Genomic DNA, 14,211 nt, shown 5'->3' on the forward strand with positions numbered 1-14,211 from the left:
CAGCCGTACATCGCTGCTATAACCAAATACAGCATAACCAAGGCTGGCTAGCTACACAAGGTTAACCCTTGCCGCCGGGAAATTAGGAAGTGAGGAGAAGTGATGAGAAGACAGGAAAGATGAAAAAGGGGGAGAGAGAAAGACGAAGATTGGAGAGGAGGACAGGAAAAAGCGACTGCCGATTTCCCCCGGGTGGGTCAGTCCGGGGGTGCCGTCTACGTGAAGCCGAGGCCAAAGGGGTGTGTTGCCGCCGCCGAGGGGCCGTAAAGGTCCAAACACCCGGCATTGGCTCAACCCCCAGGATCCCCTTTTCCCCGGACACGGCTAAGCCGCGCACGGCTACACGCGGGAGGGTCCAACCCTCGTGTGCTCGGGTACGTGGTGTCGCAACACACCAAACGCCTGCTTGCGCAGACGCCCCTGCGGGGGGAATGAAAGTGAGTCTGTAATCAAGTATAATACCCAGAAATTTGTGCTCTTTGTGGACAGGTATTTGGTGTCCACACAGTTCTAAGGAAGGATCCGGACACAGACCTCTCTTTCTTGTAAAAAGAACGCAAGTGCTTTTGTGGGGGTTGATTTTAAATCCGTTTCTGTCTGCCCACTTGGAAATCTTGTTCAAGCCCTGTTGCACCTGTCTCTCGCATACTGAGATGTTACAGGATTTGAAGCCGATTTGAATGTCGTCAACGTAGACAGAATAAAGAATGGCAGGTGGTAGCGAAGCACGGAGCGAGTTCATCTTCACGATGAAGAGCGTACAACTCAGCACGCCTCCCTGTGGTACACCTGTTTCTTGTGTGAAAGGTCGCGACAATACGTTGCCGATTTTCACTCTGAAGATTCGATTCAACAAATAGCTTTCAATTATTTTCAGCATATTGCCACAGATGCCCATTTCCGACAGGTCTCGCAAGATGCCGTAGCGCCATGTTGTGTCATATGCCTTCTCCATGTCAAGGAATATTGACATGAAAAACTGCTTATGTACAAATGCGTCCCGAATATATCCTTCAATGCGTACAAGGTGATCTGTTGTCGACCGGCCTTCTCTGAAGCCACACTGATAGGGATCAAGTATATTATTGAGTTCAAGGAAGTGTATGAGTCTGCCATTAATCATTTTTTCAAAAACCTTACACAGGCAGCTTGTAAGGGCTATTGGGCGATAGCTTGCCGCCATGGATGGGTCTTTCCCCTGCTTCAAAACAGGGACCACAATTGCTTCTTTCCATGCAGTTGGAAAGTATCCCGCAGCCCAAATAGTGTTGAAAATTGTGAGTAGTGTAACTTCGGTGTCATTGTGTAGGTTTTTGATCATTTCATACATAATTCTGTCAGAACCCGGTGCGGAGCTCTTGCATGATCTCAAGGCAGCTCTGAACTCGGCAATACTAAATCGACAGTTGTATGGTTCATTCTTTCGACATTTTCCTATGAGTGGCTTACATTCTTCTATTTGTTTGTATTTTAGAAAGGATTGCGAATAATTTGTTAGACTTGACACGCTCTCAAAATACTCCCCAAGTGAGTCCGCCTGGTCTTTCAGTGTATCGCCCTGTGTGTTTACCAGAGGGAGTGAATATGTTTGGCGCCCTCTAATCCTATTCACCCTGTTCCAGGCTTTGGCCTCATCTCTAAACGAGTTAATACTCGATAAATACTTCTGCCAGCTTTCTCTTCTGGCCTGCCTGCGGGTTCTCCTGCCTTGAGATTTTACTTTCTTAAAGTTAATAAGATTTTCTGCAGTGGGGGAAGCGCGTAGCAACCCCCACGCTTTGTTCTGTTTCTTACGAGCAATCCTGCATTCGTCGTTCCACCACGGGACACGCCGTCTGCATGCCAAACCACTTCCTTCAGATATGCATTTAGATGCGGCATCTATTATGAACGCTGTAAAATACTCCACAGCGGCATAAATTTCTAGAGAAGACATATCAGCCCATGAGATGCTAGATAGATTTCGAAATTTCTCCCAGTCGGCTGTATCTATCTTCCAGCTAGGAGCTTGTGGAGGAGATTCATTTCCTTTGGATGTTCTTAGCAGTACGGGGAAGTGATCGCTCCCGTAAGGATTGCTCGTAACTTCCCATTCGAGTTCGGGCAGTATAGACGCGGAAACTATACTAAGATCTATTGACGAAAAGGTTTTGTTTGCAAGAGAGTAATATGTGGGTTCTTTCTTATTTAGAAGGCACGCACCTGAAGAAAAAAGGAACTGTTCAACGAGACGACCTCGCGCGTCTGTACGAGAGTCTCCCCACAGGGAGCTGTGCGCATTAAAATCGCCAAGAAGAACATAAGGTTCTGGCAATTCATCTATGAAGGACTGAAATTCAGGTTTGTTTAGTTTGTAATGTGGGGGTATGTAAAGTGAACAAATAGTGATGAGTTTGTTTAGCAGGACAACTCGAACCGCCACTGTTTCGAGGGCCGTTCGTAGCTGCAAACGTTGACACGCTATGCTTTTTTGAATTACAATGGCAACGCCACCCGATGATGCGAGAGCATCATCGCGATCTTTACGAAAAGTTATGTACTGTCGGAGAAAGTTTGTGTGTTTGGATTTTAAGTGTGTTTCCTGTAAACACAGCACTTTTGGATTGTGTTGGTAGATGAGTTCTTGTAGATCATCGAGATTCCGAAGAAGACCTCTGACGTTCCATTGGATTATTTGTGTGTCCATATTGGAATTAAATAAGTGCTGTGTGTACGAAAACGGTGGTTATGTCTTAGGTTACAGAGCTCTTTCGAGGCCCTGTAACGGGAGTTCTGCCCTTTTTGGAGCGTTCGAGGGAGCCTCGCCGCTCCTTAGGCGCTTGTTGCGCCTTGAGGATAGGTGTTGTGTCCATTGCCTCTAGTGAGGCTCCGGACACGTGCTCTTGCGAGCGAGAAGCTACACGAGAGAGTCCTGCATTGGAGGGCAAGACCCCTGCGCCCACCAGCCCAGAGGTCGATGGGGCACCCTGCGGGATTTGGCTGCGCCGGCTGTTGCCGGCGCTGGAAGGGGCCGGGGAGGTTGGGACAGCCTCGGCGGCGGCCACCTTCGGCGTCGTTGGTCCCTCATTCTGGGTCGACGGAGCAGCGCTAGCTGCAACCGCCGCGGGGGCAGATGGCGTAACTGCCGACTCACTGCGTGTGGGTCGGACAGCCGCCGGAGGCCGTTGTGACGCTGCCCCCTGACACGCCACATCGGCAAAGGTTTTCTTGGGCAGGTACGATACCCGCCTGCGTGCCTCCTTGAAACTTATATTTTCCTTTACTTTAACTGTTACAATTTCCTTTTCTTTTTTCCAGGATGGGCACGCCCGCGAGTACGCGGCGTGCTCCCCATCACAGTTGACACAATGTGGAGTCTTCTGGCATGTTTCGGAGGAATGTTCAGTGTCACTACACTTGGCACATGTCAGCCGGCCTCGACAGTTCTGTGAACTGTGGCCGAACCTTTGGCACTTAAAGCATCTGAGAGGATTGGGCACGTATGGCCTAACACGAAGTTTGATGTAACCGGCCTCTATGGACTCGGGGAGGACACTTGAGCTGAAAGTGAGTATCAGGTGTTTTGTTTGGATTTCTTTTCCATCTCGCCTAATCTTGATTCTTTTGACATTTATGACATTTTGTTCACTGAAGCCCTCCAAGAGTTCAGCCTCAGTGAGCTCCAGCAAATCATCGTCCGAGACAACGCCTCGGGTGGTATTCATCGTGCGGTGCGGTGTTACTACTACTTGGGTCTCTCCAAATGATATTAGTTTAGGCAGTTTCTCAAATTGTTTCTGATCGCGGAGCTCCAAGAGGAGGTCACCGCTGGCCATCCTCGACGCCTTATAACCTGGGCCAAAAACTTCGGTAAGGGTCTTAGATACAAGGAAGGGGGAGATTGTTCGGACTTGTTTAGCTGGTTTTTCTGTGTGGATCACATGAAAACGAGGAAAATTGTGGACTTGGCGTCCGAAAAACTGAAATACTTCTTCGGTGCGCCCTCGTTTCTGAGGGCGATCAGGTAGTTTAGGAAACGCGTTTTCTATAGGTACAGTTGGGTTTTCGGCCGCGATGCCGACCACCCACCATGGAGCCCTACAGGGGGACGTGACAGAAGTTCCTGCAAGGGAAACCCTGCCAACGCCAGCCGTACATCACTGCTATAACCAAATACAGCATAACCAAGGCTGGCTAGCTACACAAGGTTAACCCTTGCCGCCGGGAAATTAAGAAGTGAGGAGAAGTGATGAGAAGACAGGAAAGATGAAAAAGGGGGATAGAGAAAGACGAAGATTGGAGAGGAGGACAGGAAAAAGCGACTGCCGATTCCCCCCGGGTGGGTCAGTCCGGGGGTGCCGTCTACGTGAAGCCGAGGCCAAAGGGGTGTGTTGCCGCCGCCGAGGGGCCGTAAAGGTCCAAACACCCGGCATTGGCTCAACCCCCAGGATCCCCTTTTCCCCGGACACGGCTAAGCCGCGCACGGCTACACGCGGGAGGGTCCAACCCTCGTGTGCTCGGGTACGTGGTGTCGCAACACACCAAACGCCTGCTTGCGCAGACGCCCCTGCGGGGGTGTTCGCCAGAAATGTGTGGTGGGACTGTATGCAGTATCCTTTTGCACATAAACACTTATGCATGTTACACATCAGTATATCTTTTGGAATGCTATTCACATGCCTTTTATTTCATGGAAACATTGATGCTGTTGGCGCAGTACAGGGATAATTGGAGATTGCAGAGAGAGGCCTTCGTCCTGCAATGGACATAAATAGGCTGATGATGATGACCGATACTGTCGTAATAAAGCTGTATGTGGTATCGTTATAAGTGGACTGCACTGTATTTCAGACCCTACAAGATCATCCCATGCATTGGCGCACTTGACTATGAGGTCATGCCAGATCGCATTTCGCTATCACAGTGGCACCGCTCATGGCCTGACATAGTCCATGTTGTGTGATTTAAGCCATTCTCCTAGTGCCAACGAACTTTGGGACTTTGCATAGCTGAACTTTGGACTTTTCTTTTGGACTGTGTCACTTTGGACTTTGTTTCTTTATTGTTTTGTTACTTTTGTAAGTGTCCTTTTGTTTTTTGTTCTCCTGTTACGTTTGCAAGCATCGAGACAATGCTTTTTGAGAGGGAGGCATTGACACATGTACTTGTTTATCTTTTTCGGTTAACCACTTTCACAGGCTAACAAATGTTAAACATTATCACTTGGCGCAGAACGCGCCTGCATGTGTCGGAAGTTTCTCGAATGTTGTCGATAGTTCTATCTGCTGTCTGTTGTCACCAAAGCTTGAGTAATCTGATTGCATGCATGGCACGAGTTGCGTACAACTTTCTGGAAGACAAGCGGGCATCAGCGACTAGTCTGGAACCTTCGATGATTCATGCATTAAAGCCGATGCACTTGACCAGCAGATCAGATTTTTCGCCGATCGCCGACTGTGTCCACCGCTATCGTTGTTCTTTGAGTGTAGCCAGTTTTTTGAGGGCACGGGTTTGCCCAATAAAACACTAGTTTCATCATTCCCAGCTGTGCTGCCCTCTTCACCGTCACTACTTTGTGCGCCGAACGATGGTTTGTGAACATTTTTGCTTCAATCTGAACAAGTCATGTCGTCAACATAGTTGCCGTGAACACAATATTGGAAGTTCGTGCTGTTGCAATCTCTCCGCTGGCACTCGTTGTTGCATATGGGTCGCAAGCCCCAAGGGTAGCGTTGGCCTGGCGGCCTGGGGCACAACTGGAAGCATCCGAAGGTCCCGGCAAAGCATGAGTCGACTGCTAACAGGACAACTTGTTTATTCTAGCATCGCAAAAGAGCGGGCGGTCAGGTCGACCGAAGTGGAGAGACGGGAGAGCACGTTACTCGACAGAAGAAATCGGAGCCTCTCTCTTGGCGTCCGGGGGCCGCTGCTTTTATACTCTCGGAGTCGAGGGCAAGAAGGAACGCCTCGTCAGAGGCACACGTGACGGCGCCCCGGACACGCTGAGAGACACGTTGAGACGAGTGTAGTGATGCATCCGCCGGGCCGGCGCCGGTCAGACCTCCTCGCTTCACACTTGGGGAGCTCCTTTCCCCGGCTGCCGCGCTTTGACAAGCGTGGACACCAACATGCAAACACACACACACGCACACACGAAGACACGTGGCATTGAAACATGCCTGGACGCGCTTGGCAAGGAGACGTTGCGCCAGCGCTGAATGGGCCAAAATGTCCGCCGCTTTGAACGAAGCCCCGGCGTCCGTTGCATCCGCGCCGGCTATACCGCGCGTCGTAGGCGAAACGTAACAGTGCCTTCACCTAACCTTTAATTACAATCGCTATTTGGTCAATAAGGTTGATAAATTACAGAACCTTACATGCTTGGCTCGCTCTCTGTGCAAACTTGAGCAACGATTACAGTTGCCACTAGATATTTGTGACCAAGAAGTTTCAGGAAAGCCAGCAGGTCGTTTGCTGGCGTGTCATACTATCATCCCAATAACTGGATGTGGTGCATATGCGCAAAATAGATGCAGAACAGCATACACATGGCGTCGCCCATTAAATGATGCAGATGTACCAACAGAGCATGAAAGCGAGTGCTAAAATGTATAACGAAACTGATGAGCTATACACTGAGCAAACTGTATTACCTTATTCATTTAGCGAGGCTTTCCTTCCTGGCTGACCCTTGAAATGAGCACCAATTCAAGCCATCTTTAGCTGGGCCGCATATAAGCAAACACATAACACTTGCATAAAACATTCGTAATGCATTGTATAGCACAAAACAGTTTTCATTTTCTTGCGGCTGTAAAAAAAAATACAATTATGCCAACAAACACACCCACACTCCAAAGACGCCGGTGCTGAGACTCATTGCTTAGGCTTGGATTGCAGGGCTAAGCGCTAGCCAGCACATGTGCGATTGCCACTGAACATGCACACCGTGCTAAATTTGGAATTTTCATCCAAAATAAGTGTTTTGGCGCAGGCTGGTGCAGCAGTTCCATCCCTGTTCTAGTTCCAACTTTTGCAAGTCAGATTGCTCAAAAACATTACTATGCAGATTTGTTGGCATCAATATTAGCCATAGTGATGCGCACACTATGCAGGAAAGCAACAGTTTTACAAATGTGAAAATGCGTAAGTTTCTATTGTACAGGGAGCATTTCTTTTCACTCACTGAAGCAAGCACCTGGTTTGTCTTTTACTGCCTTCTTTAGGCTCACCAAGCAATGGTTGTCAGGTCAGGGAGCATGCAGAAGTCTCTTTGTACTTGATTATTGCGTTCATTGTGCTTTTTTTTTTTTTCGCAAGCAAGGTAGTCTAGTGTGCGTTCAACTGGTGCTGGACCCTACACATGCTTTGTTCAGTTCCTGTACAGTGCTGCAAGTAATGTGGAGCATTCCACAACATCATATAGCATTTGATGACGTTCAAAATGTGAGAGATTAGGCAGGTTCATTTGTAGGTGGGTATGAAATTGACCATAGGCTCTTGTGTAGTGAGAACCTCGCACGACGGGGATTGTTCGTAATAATTCGTACATACCCTGTCAAAGCACTGGTGGATAAAAGCAACCCACGGTGTGGAAAATAAAGTTGCACTTGATATTACTTGAATACAATTACGTACCAAAATAACATGCGCACATGAGCATCTACCGCTGTTTGAGACATCGTTAAAACAGCCTATACGTCTGATCAGAAATTGACAACCTAAGTGAAGGTTTTTTGTATTCACGACTGCTGTCATTTTAAAATTATGTTGCCAAGTAAACGAAAATGCAAAATTTTGTGCCTTTTTCATTGAAGTGCTAGGCTCACTGGAGGCAAGTTTCAACGAGTCTAAGTTTTATTTTTTCAGAATTTCCAACCTGCTAAACTTGTCAAATCTGACAAACAATAAAAGTTCAATGGTCATTTCAGAAGGTGCATGATGCTGCTGGTAGAATAATTACAGTGGAAATATTTAAGATATAGAAAAACTCTTGATCAAATTGATCGATTTCTATAGGCATGGTAACGAAAGAGCAAAGAGCATCCAGCAGGACTGTTTCGTGAGACAAAGACGAAGCAGCTGCACAACGAGCCCACACCACTGACCACATCACAGGTCACGGACGCGTTCGATTCGATCAGATGCTTCACCACCGCCCAATATGACGACGAGGCAATAATTCTGCTGGCAGAATGTGGTAGTCGCGTTGTGCCATTGCTTGCCAAGAAGTGCAAACAGGCCAAACTAACCAATTTTTGAAGCTACATTTTTTTTTTGCTTCAGCAGTTGACATGTTGTTTATGTATTTGATAATATCTCGACAACAAATTTCTTTCATGCAGCCCATCAATTTCATTGCAACGAGACATAACTGCACTTCAACTTAGATATTTTACCAACTGCTGGTGTAAAGCAATGGTAGCCAGATAATCGTTAAAGTGCCATATCTTTATGATTTCCCTTCGGAAGCAACACTGACATCACAAATCATTTTTCAGATGTGTCTGATAAATCGTCACAAGACGGTGCCACAAGCTCTGCTTCTTCAGGCCACGGCTTTGGTAACCTGCTAGCCCGTAAAGGCTAACAACTAACAAGTTTGTACAAATGCTTTAAGTGTGCACATAGGGTACATACGCTTCTCCATGTGCAGTCGGTGCAAGGCACTTCATGCAAACAGTGCTGAAATGTCTTCGGAACAGCGAGACAAGGAATTGCAAGTCACCAATATCGATCGTCGAAAGTCGTGACCTAACATAGTTTACATATGTCCGTATGACTATATTGCTTTCAGATTTGTCAGTTGCATGAGCTTCAATATTAAATTGAAATTCACTCTAAGCTGCATTTCCTACTCATGCTTTACATACACCTATGTGCTCGCAGTAATTGAATCTACCAGTCATTTCGAGTTCATATTTTTGGGTCAGTACCCCTTCACCTAATGCCTACACCTGCCAGGACCAGAGGATGAATTACCGAGGGTTGAGATTTTACTGAACATATGTGCAAAGATGATTTTGAGAAGTTACCGCAAGCAAAACACGAGACATAAAGAAAGGGTCAACACACTGCTTTGTGTTGTCCCTTTCTTCATGTCTTGTGTTTTGCTTGCGCTAACTACCTAAAAGCATGAATCACCAACTGGCCTACATCCACACTCAGCTATGTGTATACAGTCAAACCCACTTATAAAGGTCCCAGATATAATGGTCTCATTTCAGTGCATTTACAATTTTCCGACCCTGCGTAATAAACTGCTTCCAGATATAACAAAATTTTTTTAAATCGTTGTACTGTTAGAACAAACACTTCGAAGCTGGTCATGATAAATAGAGGGCACACGTAAAGTTCTAAAGCACAGAAGCATGCACCCCGCTCCAGTCCAACCCTGAGTGACAACGGCTTTCAAGATGACCGAGCTACCGTCCCGCTCAGATTTCGAAAGCCGTGAAGAAGGTCGCTTGCTTCCAAGACCTCTTCCGGGGAGGAGGTGTACAGCATAAGCACCATGGCGCAGGGCGTGTACAGGCACATGCGCCGGTGCGATATTGTGTGTCACTACGACTGTACTCTGGTATCCGCACAATTGTCTGTGCAGTAACCACGTGCACTACGCCTATTTCAACTATTTGGAACAACCATCTATAATGTCTTTCTGCCAGAGGAAGAACGGCAGCTCAAGCATTCTGGTCGTTACTGTCGATAATCATGCAACCCAAGTTGGCAAGGACTCTGCACTCCACGCTGCCACCACACAATGGCAAAGGATAGACGGTTACTAAGCCATTATCAGGAGATCACAGTCCCGCAGCACTTCGTTCATGCGTTGCCGATAGCTGATTACGGTTTGTGGCGACATTCTACCATTCAAACATCTCTTTTTTTTTCATGTAATTTTATGGTTCTTGCGTGGAGCTGATGCGCAGTCGTAATGCGGAGACCATGACGTCAATGACCTTCGTAGAATGGCGGCATGCCACAGTAGTTTCTGGAGTTTACGCTTCCGGCTGACTAGAGCGCTTCACTCTCTTGTGCAACATACAGTCATGTCCTGTTGGTAGTAGAATATATCACAGGCTCTTGAATAAAAAATGGCAGCTGCACTTGCAGTTTTGAAATGACAGGTGATCGGAACCTGGCGCCATTTTGAAAGAGCTATACGACCCATGATAGTATGTGTAAGCACGACTGAGCGAGGATGTAGAAAGAAACAGACACCCAGAGACAGCGCTGTCTCTGCATGTCTGTTTCTTTCTACGTCCTCGTTCCGTCATGCTTACACATGCTAGCCCGCCAACGTGTTTTAACCATGCTTTATATTTATAATGCCACATTTCACTCTTTAGATGGACATTTCTAATGAAAATTTGCAGCTAAGTGTGAGAGCACACTGGGAACAAAAATGAAGTTGAAAATCTGGTTTCTCAACCTAAGTGCAGCCGTAATGCAGTTAATTTTTGAGCATCTTTAAGGGCGACTCCTTATATAACGAAGTACTGATACAATGCCCACTTTTCGCAGACCTATAGAGTTCACTATAAATGGGTTGAACTGTATATATACTGTCAATGACTGAGTTTCCAGACGCTCAATTTTTCAGACTGTGCTATAATTCAGATGCCTTCGTGTCACCGCCGCGTCCCCTGCCCACTGAGTCAATCTATAAGAACGTCTGAAATTCCGGACACACAAAACCTTCACCGTTCGATTTTCTGAACTTTTTACCATGACCGCAGGTGCAAAACTGCTTTAATCGAAGCCACCCCCACCGCCATTTTGACTATCTTGCTACTTCGAACCGGCGCTCTCGCATGCAGATCTGCTTGGAGCAACCACGGTGGCAATGCTAGGCCTAGCTGTTTCGACTTTCACAACCAAGCTTCTTGCTGTTCGGTGAAGAGTTTTTAATTTAAGCAATTCACTGCTGTTAGCAATGACACTGACTCCACCTTTGTAATCCTCGCCAATGGCTTTGAGCTCGGAAAACACGATGCGTTGCATAATGCAAGCTCCCGAAAGTCAGCTTCGCCTCAATATAGTAGTGTTACACGGTGAAGCATAATAAAATTGGGAAGGGGGGCAATTGTCACGGGACACGGTATGTGTTTCATAATTACACACGCATGCAGCCACCGTCTCCTATCACAGTACGAGCACTGATACGCCTAATAAATGCATTGGCCAGTCTTCAGGGTTATTTCAGACTCGACTGACAATTTGAGGCCTTGGGCAGTAAAAGGCATGCATTCATTTTTTCGGACAGCCCGATTTTTTGGAAGTTGACAAGATATTGGCCACTGACAAAAAACCTTGCTGGGCTTGGCACTGAAATCATTCAATAATATGGAAAATTGGGCGAGTTGGTGAAGCTTCATGGTAGCTACAGCGCGAGAGACGCAGACAAAAGGAATGCACGGAGACACAAAAAAATTTAAGTTCTTCTTATGTACCGTGAAGCTGGGATTAGAAGTGCTGCCCACCTTTTTCCACCCAGCTCAAGGGTAACTGGTGTGAGGTGCTTCTGGGCGGCAGCATAGATGAGCTTGCCCACATTAGTGGAGCCCGTGTAGAAGATGTAGTCAAACTTCTCGGTTAGAAGCTCAGCAGACTCCTTGGGGCCCCCAACAATGACAGCAAAGCACTCCTGCATGACCAAGAAGAAGAAGGCCTCCAGAGAATGAGATTGACAAGTCCCAAAGCCTGCCCAGAAGACTAAGCATGCCAGTGCCTAAAGTTTGTTTCAATTCTAGGTTGTACGTTGCAAATGCCTTGTCGGAAATGAACCACAGTACGCAATATGTTAGAAGTGCCTTTGCTGTTGATTATTCATAAACGTATAACTTGGTACCATTGCATGAGATGCTTGGGATCTAAAATAAAATAAATCTCTCCAAGTATGACGTCGGCCAACACTTGTGGCTGACCAATATCTGGAACAATTCTTGCAAACATTATTTCTCAGACCGGCTTAAGGAGAGTGATGTGAATGCTTTGGAAATATAATCACATGCTGGAGATTGCCTGTAAGATGTCACCTGTCTCAGTAGGTTTCAAAGCATGGTTACCACAAGGAAATAACTGTTTTTCAGGGGCCCAAGGAAAGAAATCATTGGGAAGCTAGGGTGCTAGAATGACAAAACACAATGAATGAGGGCACATACAAGCACTCACTCACGACGAAATTTTTACTGCACATAGGTACAGACACGTCCCATGACCTGAAGATAAGTTAACAATGCCACAAATGTTGCATAAGCTTAAAATAAGCAACAAAGCTAGAATGCTAAGACAAAGTAATGCACAACTAATAAGAGTTTCATTGCTTACACGCTGACAAATACTGGCACAGAATGTAGGTGTGACGAGTATGGAAAGCCGCAGCAAAAGCAAAAAAAAACTATATCTTTATGTATTCAGCTACAACGGCTGTGAGACTTCATGCCGACTTGAGCAGTCTCGCACTCAGCATTCGCTCAAGCTGAAGTAACTGCCAGTTTTTAATGTAAAGAGAACCCTTTCAAACAGTGAAGCTGAGCCTCGTTCATATGTTGTACACCTCATTCACGTCAAGCCATTCTCAGAAGGTCCTGCATATTTTGCATGCATCTGCATTGCCTGCTTCACCTTTCTGGTGTGCTCAATCACGACGATGTTCACCATAGCGCCTGCTGTGAGCACTCTCGCAGGTGTTCCTAAGAGGCCCTAGCCGATTTCACAGGTGTGTCCCTGAGCTTTGACTATGGTCCATACACAATTCTGTACATCCTAATTTCTCAGTTGTGTTGACAGCATACGTGGCTGCTTGGAGGCGCATGCAACCTAAAAGGCACACAATTCAACTCGTGCACAACAACTGCAAGAATACAAAGGCGTGAGCCAAGGACAAAGTTGCCATTTGCCTCGCGATTTCTTGAGCTAAAATTTTTCGAATTTCCTTTTATACTGGCTTTTCCTTACAATAGTTATCTCTGGCATACAATCCCTGCTGTGGAAGGCTAAAAGACCTCAAGCAGCATACTGCTCTACTTATGTTCCCCGATGCACTTATTAGAACAGCGAATTGCCTGTCCTACATTGATTTTAGACACTTCGCATCAAAAAGTTTATCAGAGAGGGTCGCTTGCTAAAACAGCATGTAATGAAAACAAGTAATACTATTTTCACTTTATTTTCCACCCTACCATCAAACCACTTTACTCTGGTACAGTGTTGAACAAAGAAGCCATTTATCAATCATGCATGTATCATTTCAAAGATGTCGCTGTTGCATCATGCATGACTCAATTAGAGGTAAAGTTGGCTTCTCGCTTGGTGTTCAAAGAGGCACAACAGAGAAGCATGCTTGTCAATCCGAGCGGGAGAGAGCAAGACCTACAAGTGTGCAATTCACTGCCGAAGTTTCACATTTGCGCAGCTATGTGCCTCCTGCATTTGACATGTAGCGTCCTTAAGAAGCATGAAGAGATTCGGACCTTGCCCACAGTGGAACATGACCATCTGTGAAAAGGGAGTGCGAGCACAGGATTGAAGCAAGCACAGCAGCCTGAATCCTCTACAAGTGCAGCGGGCAAGAGAAGCACAGGCCGTGGAGGGGAGTCATTTCTTTTCCCCAGTGCCCAAATATTCTCTGTAAACCAAATGGGCAAGTGTGATAGAAAAAAAAAAACACTAGTTGACCCCCACTAGTTGTATCATGTTAGGCATGTAAGCTCTGTAATGTGTGAATAAATATAACTTGTCAATTTTGTTACGTCATTTATGTACCCTAGTGCCAATATGCCCTTCGCAGCATGCACAAGTCATTTTACATACCACACTGTGACTGCGTCCCTGATAGAGCCTACCAAAATTTTTCTTGTGAAACGTCTTTAAAATTGATCACAGGTTATCGCTTGCTAAAACCACACGTAACAAAAACATATTATAGCATTATCGCTTACCATATTTACATGATTATAGCACGCACCTAGCTTTAGCAGGTTTAAAGTAAGAAAATAAAAGTGTACCATGCACCCTATTTATAAAAGAAAAATATAGCATATCCTCAATGTTCACGATCAGAACGAATGAGATGTTCAGAATTTGACTTCATAAAAGGGAAATTTCTTTGTTTGTAGGTTCATCATCATCATCATCAGCCTGGTTACGCCCACTGCAGGGCAAAGGCCTCTCCCATATTTCTCCAACAGCCCCGGTCATGTACTAATTGTGGCCATGCCGTCCCTG

General features: G+C 46.2%; 1 protein-coding gene across 8 annotated transcripts in view; it reads right to left on the reverse strand.

Moving 5' to 3' along the window:
- The window catches only part of Aldh-III (Aldehyde dehydrogenase type III), a 243,327-nt gene that overhangs the window by 149,386 nt on the left and 79,730 nt on the right, over positions 1–14,211 (reverse strand). For all 8 annotated transcript variants that reach the window (XM_075673394.1, XM_075673392.1, XM_075673389.1 and 5 more), the window contains exon 6: positions 11,466–11,629. In XM_075673394.1, the coding sequence (XP_075529509.1) occupies positions 11,466–11,629 (164 nt within the window). The remainder of the gene's footprint in view (positions 1–11,465; positions 11,630–14,211) is intronic.

This window comes from Dermacentor variabilis, chromosome 10 (genome assembly GCF_050947875.1).
Source record: "Dermacentor variabilis isolate Ectoservices chromosome 10, ASM5094787v1, whole genome shotgun sequence".
In the NCBI taxonomy this organism is placed as follows: Eukaryota; Metazoa; Arthropoda; class Arachnida; order Ixodida; family Ixodidae; genus Dermacentor; species Dermacentor variabilis.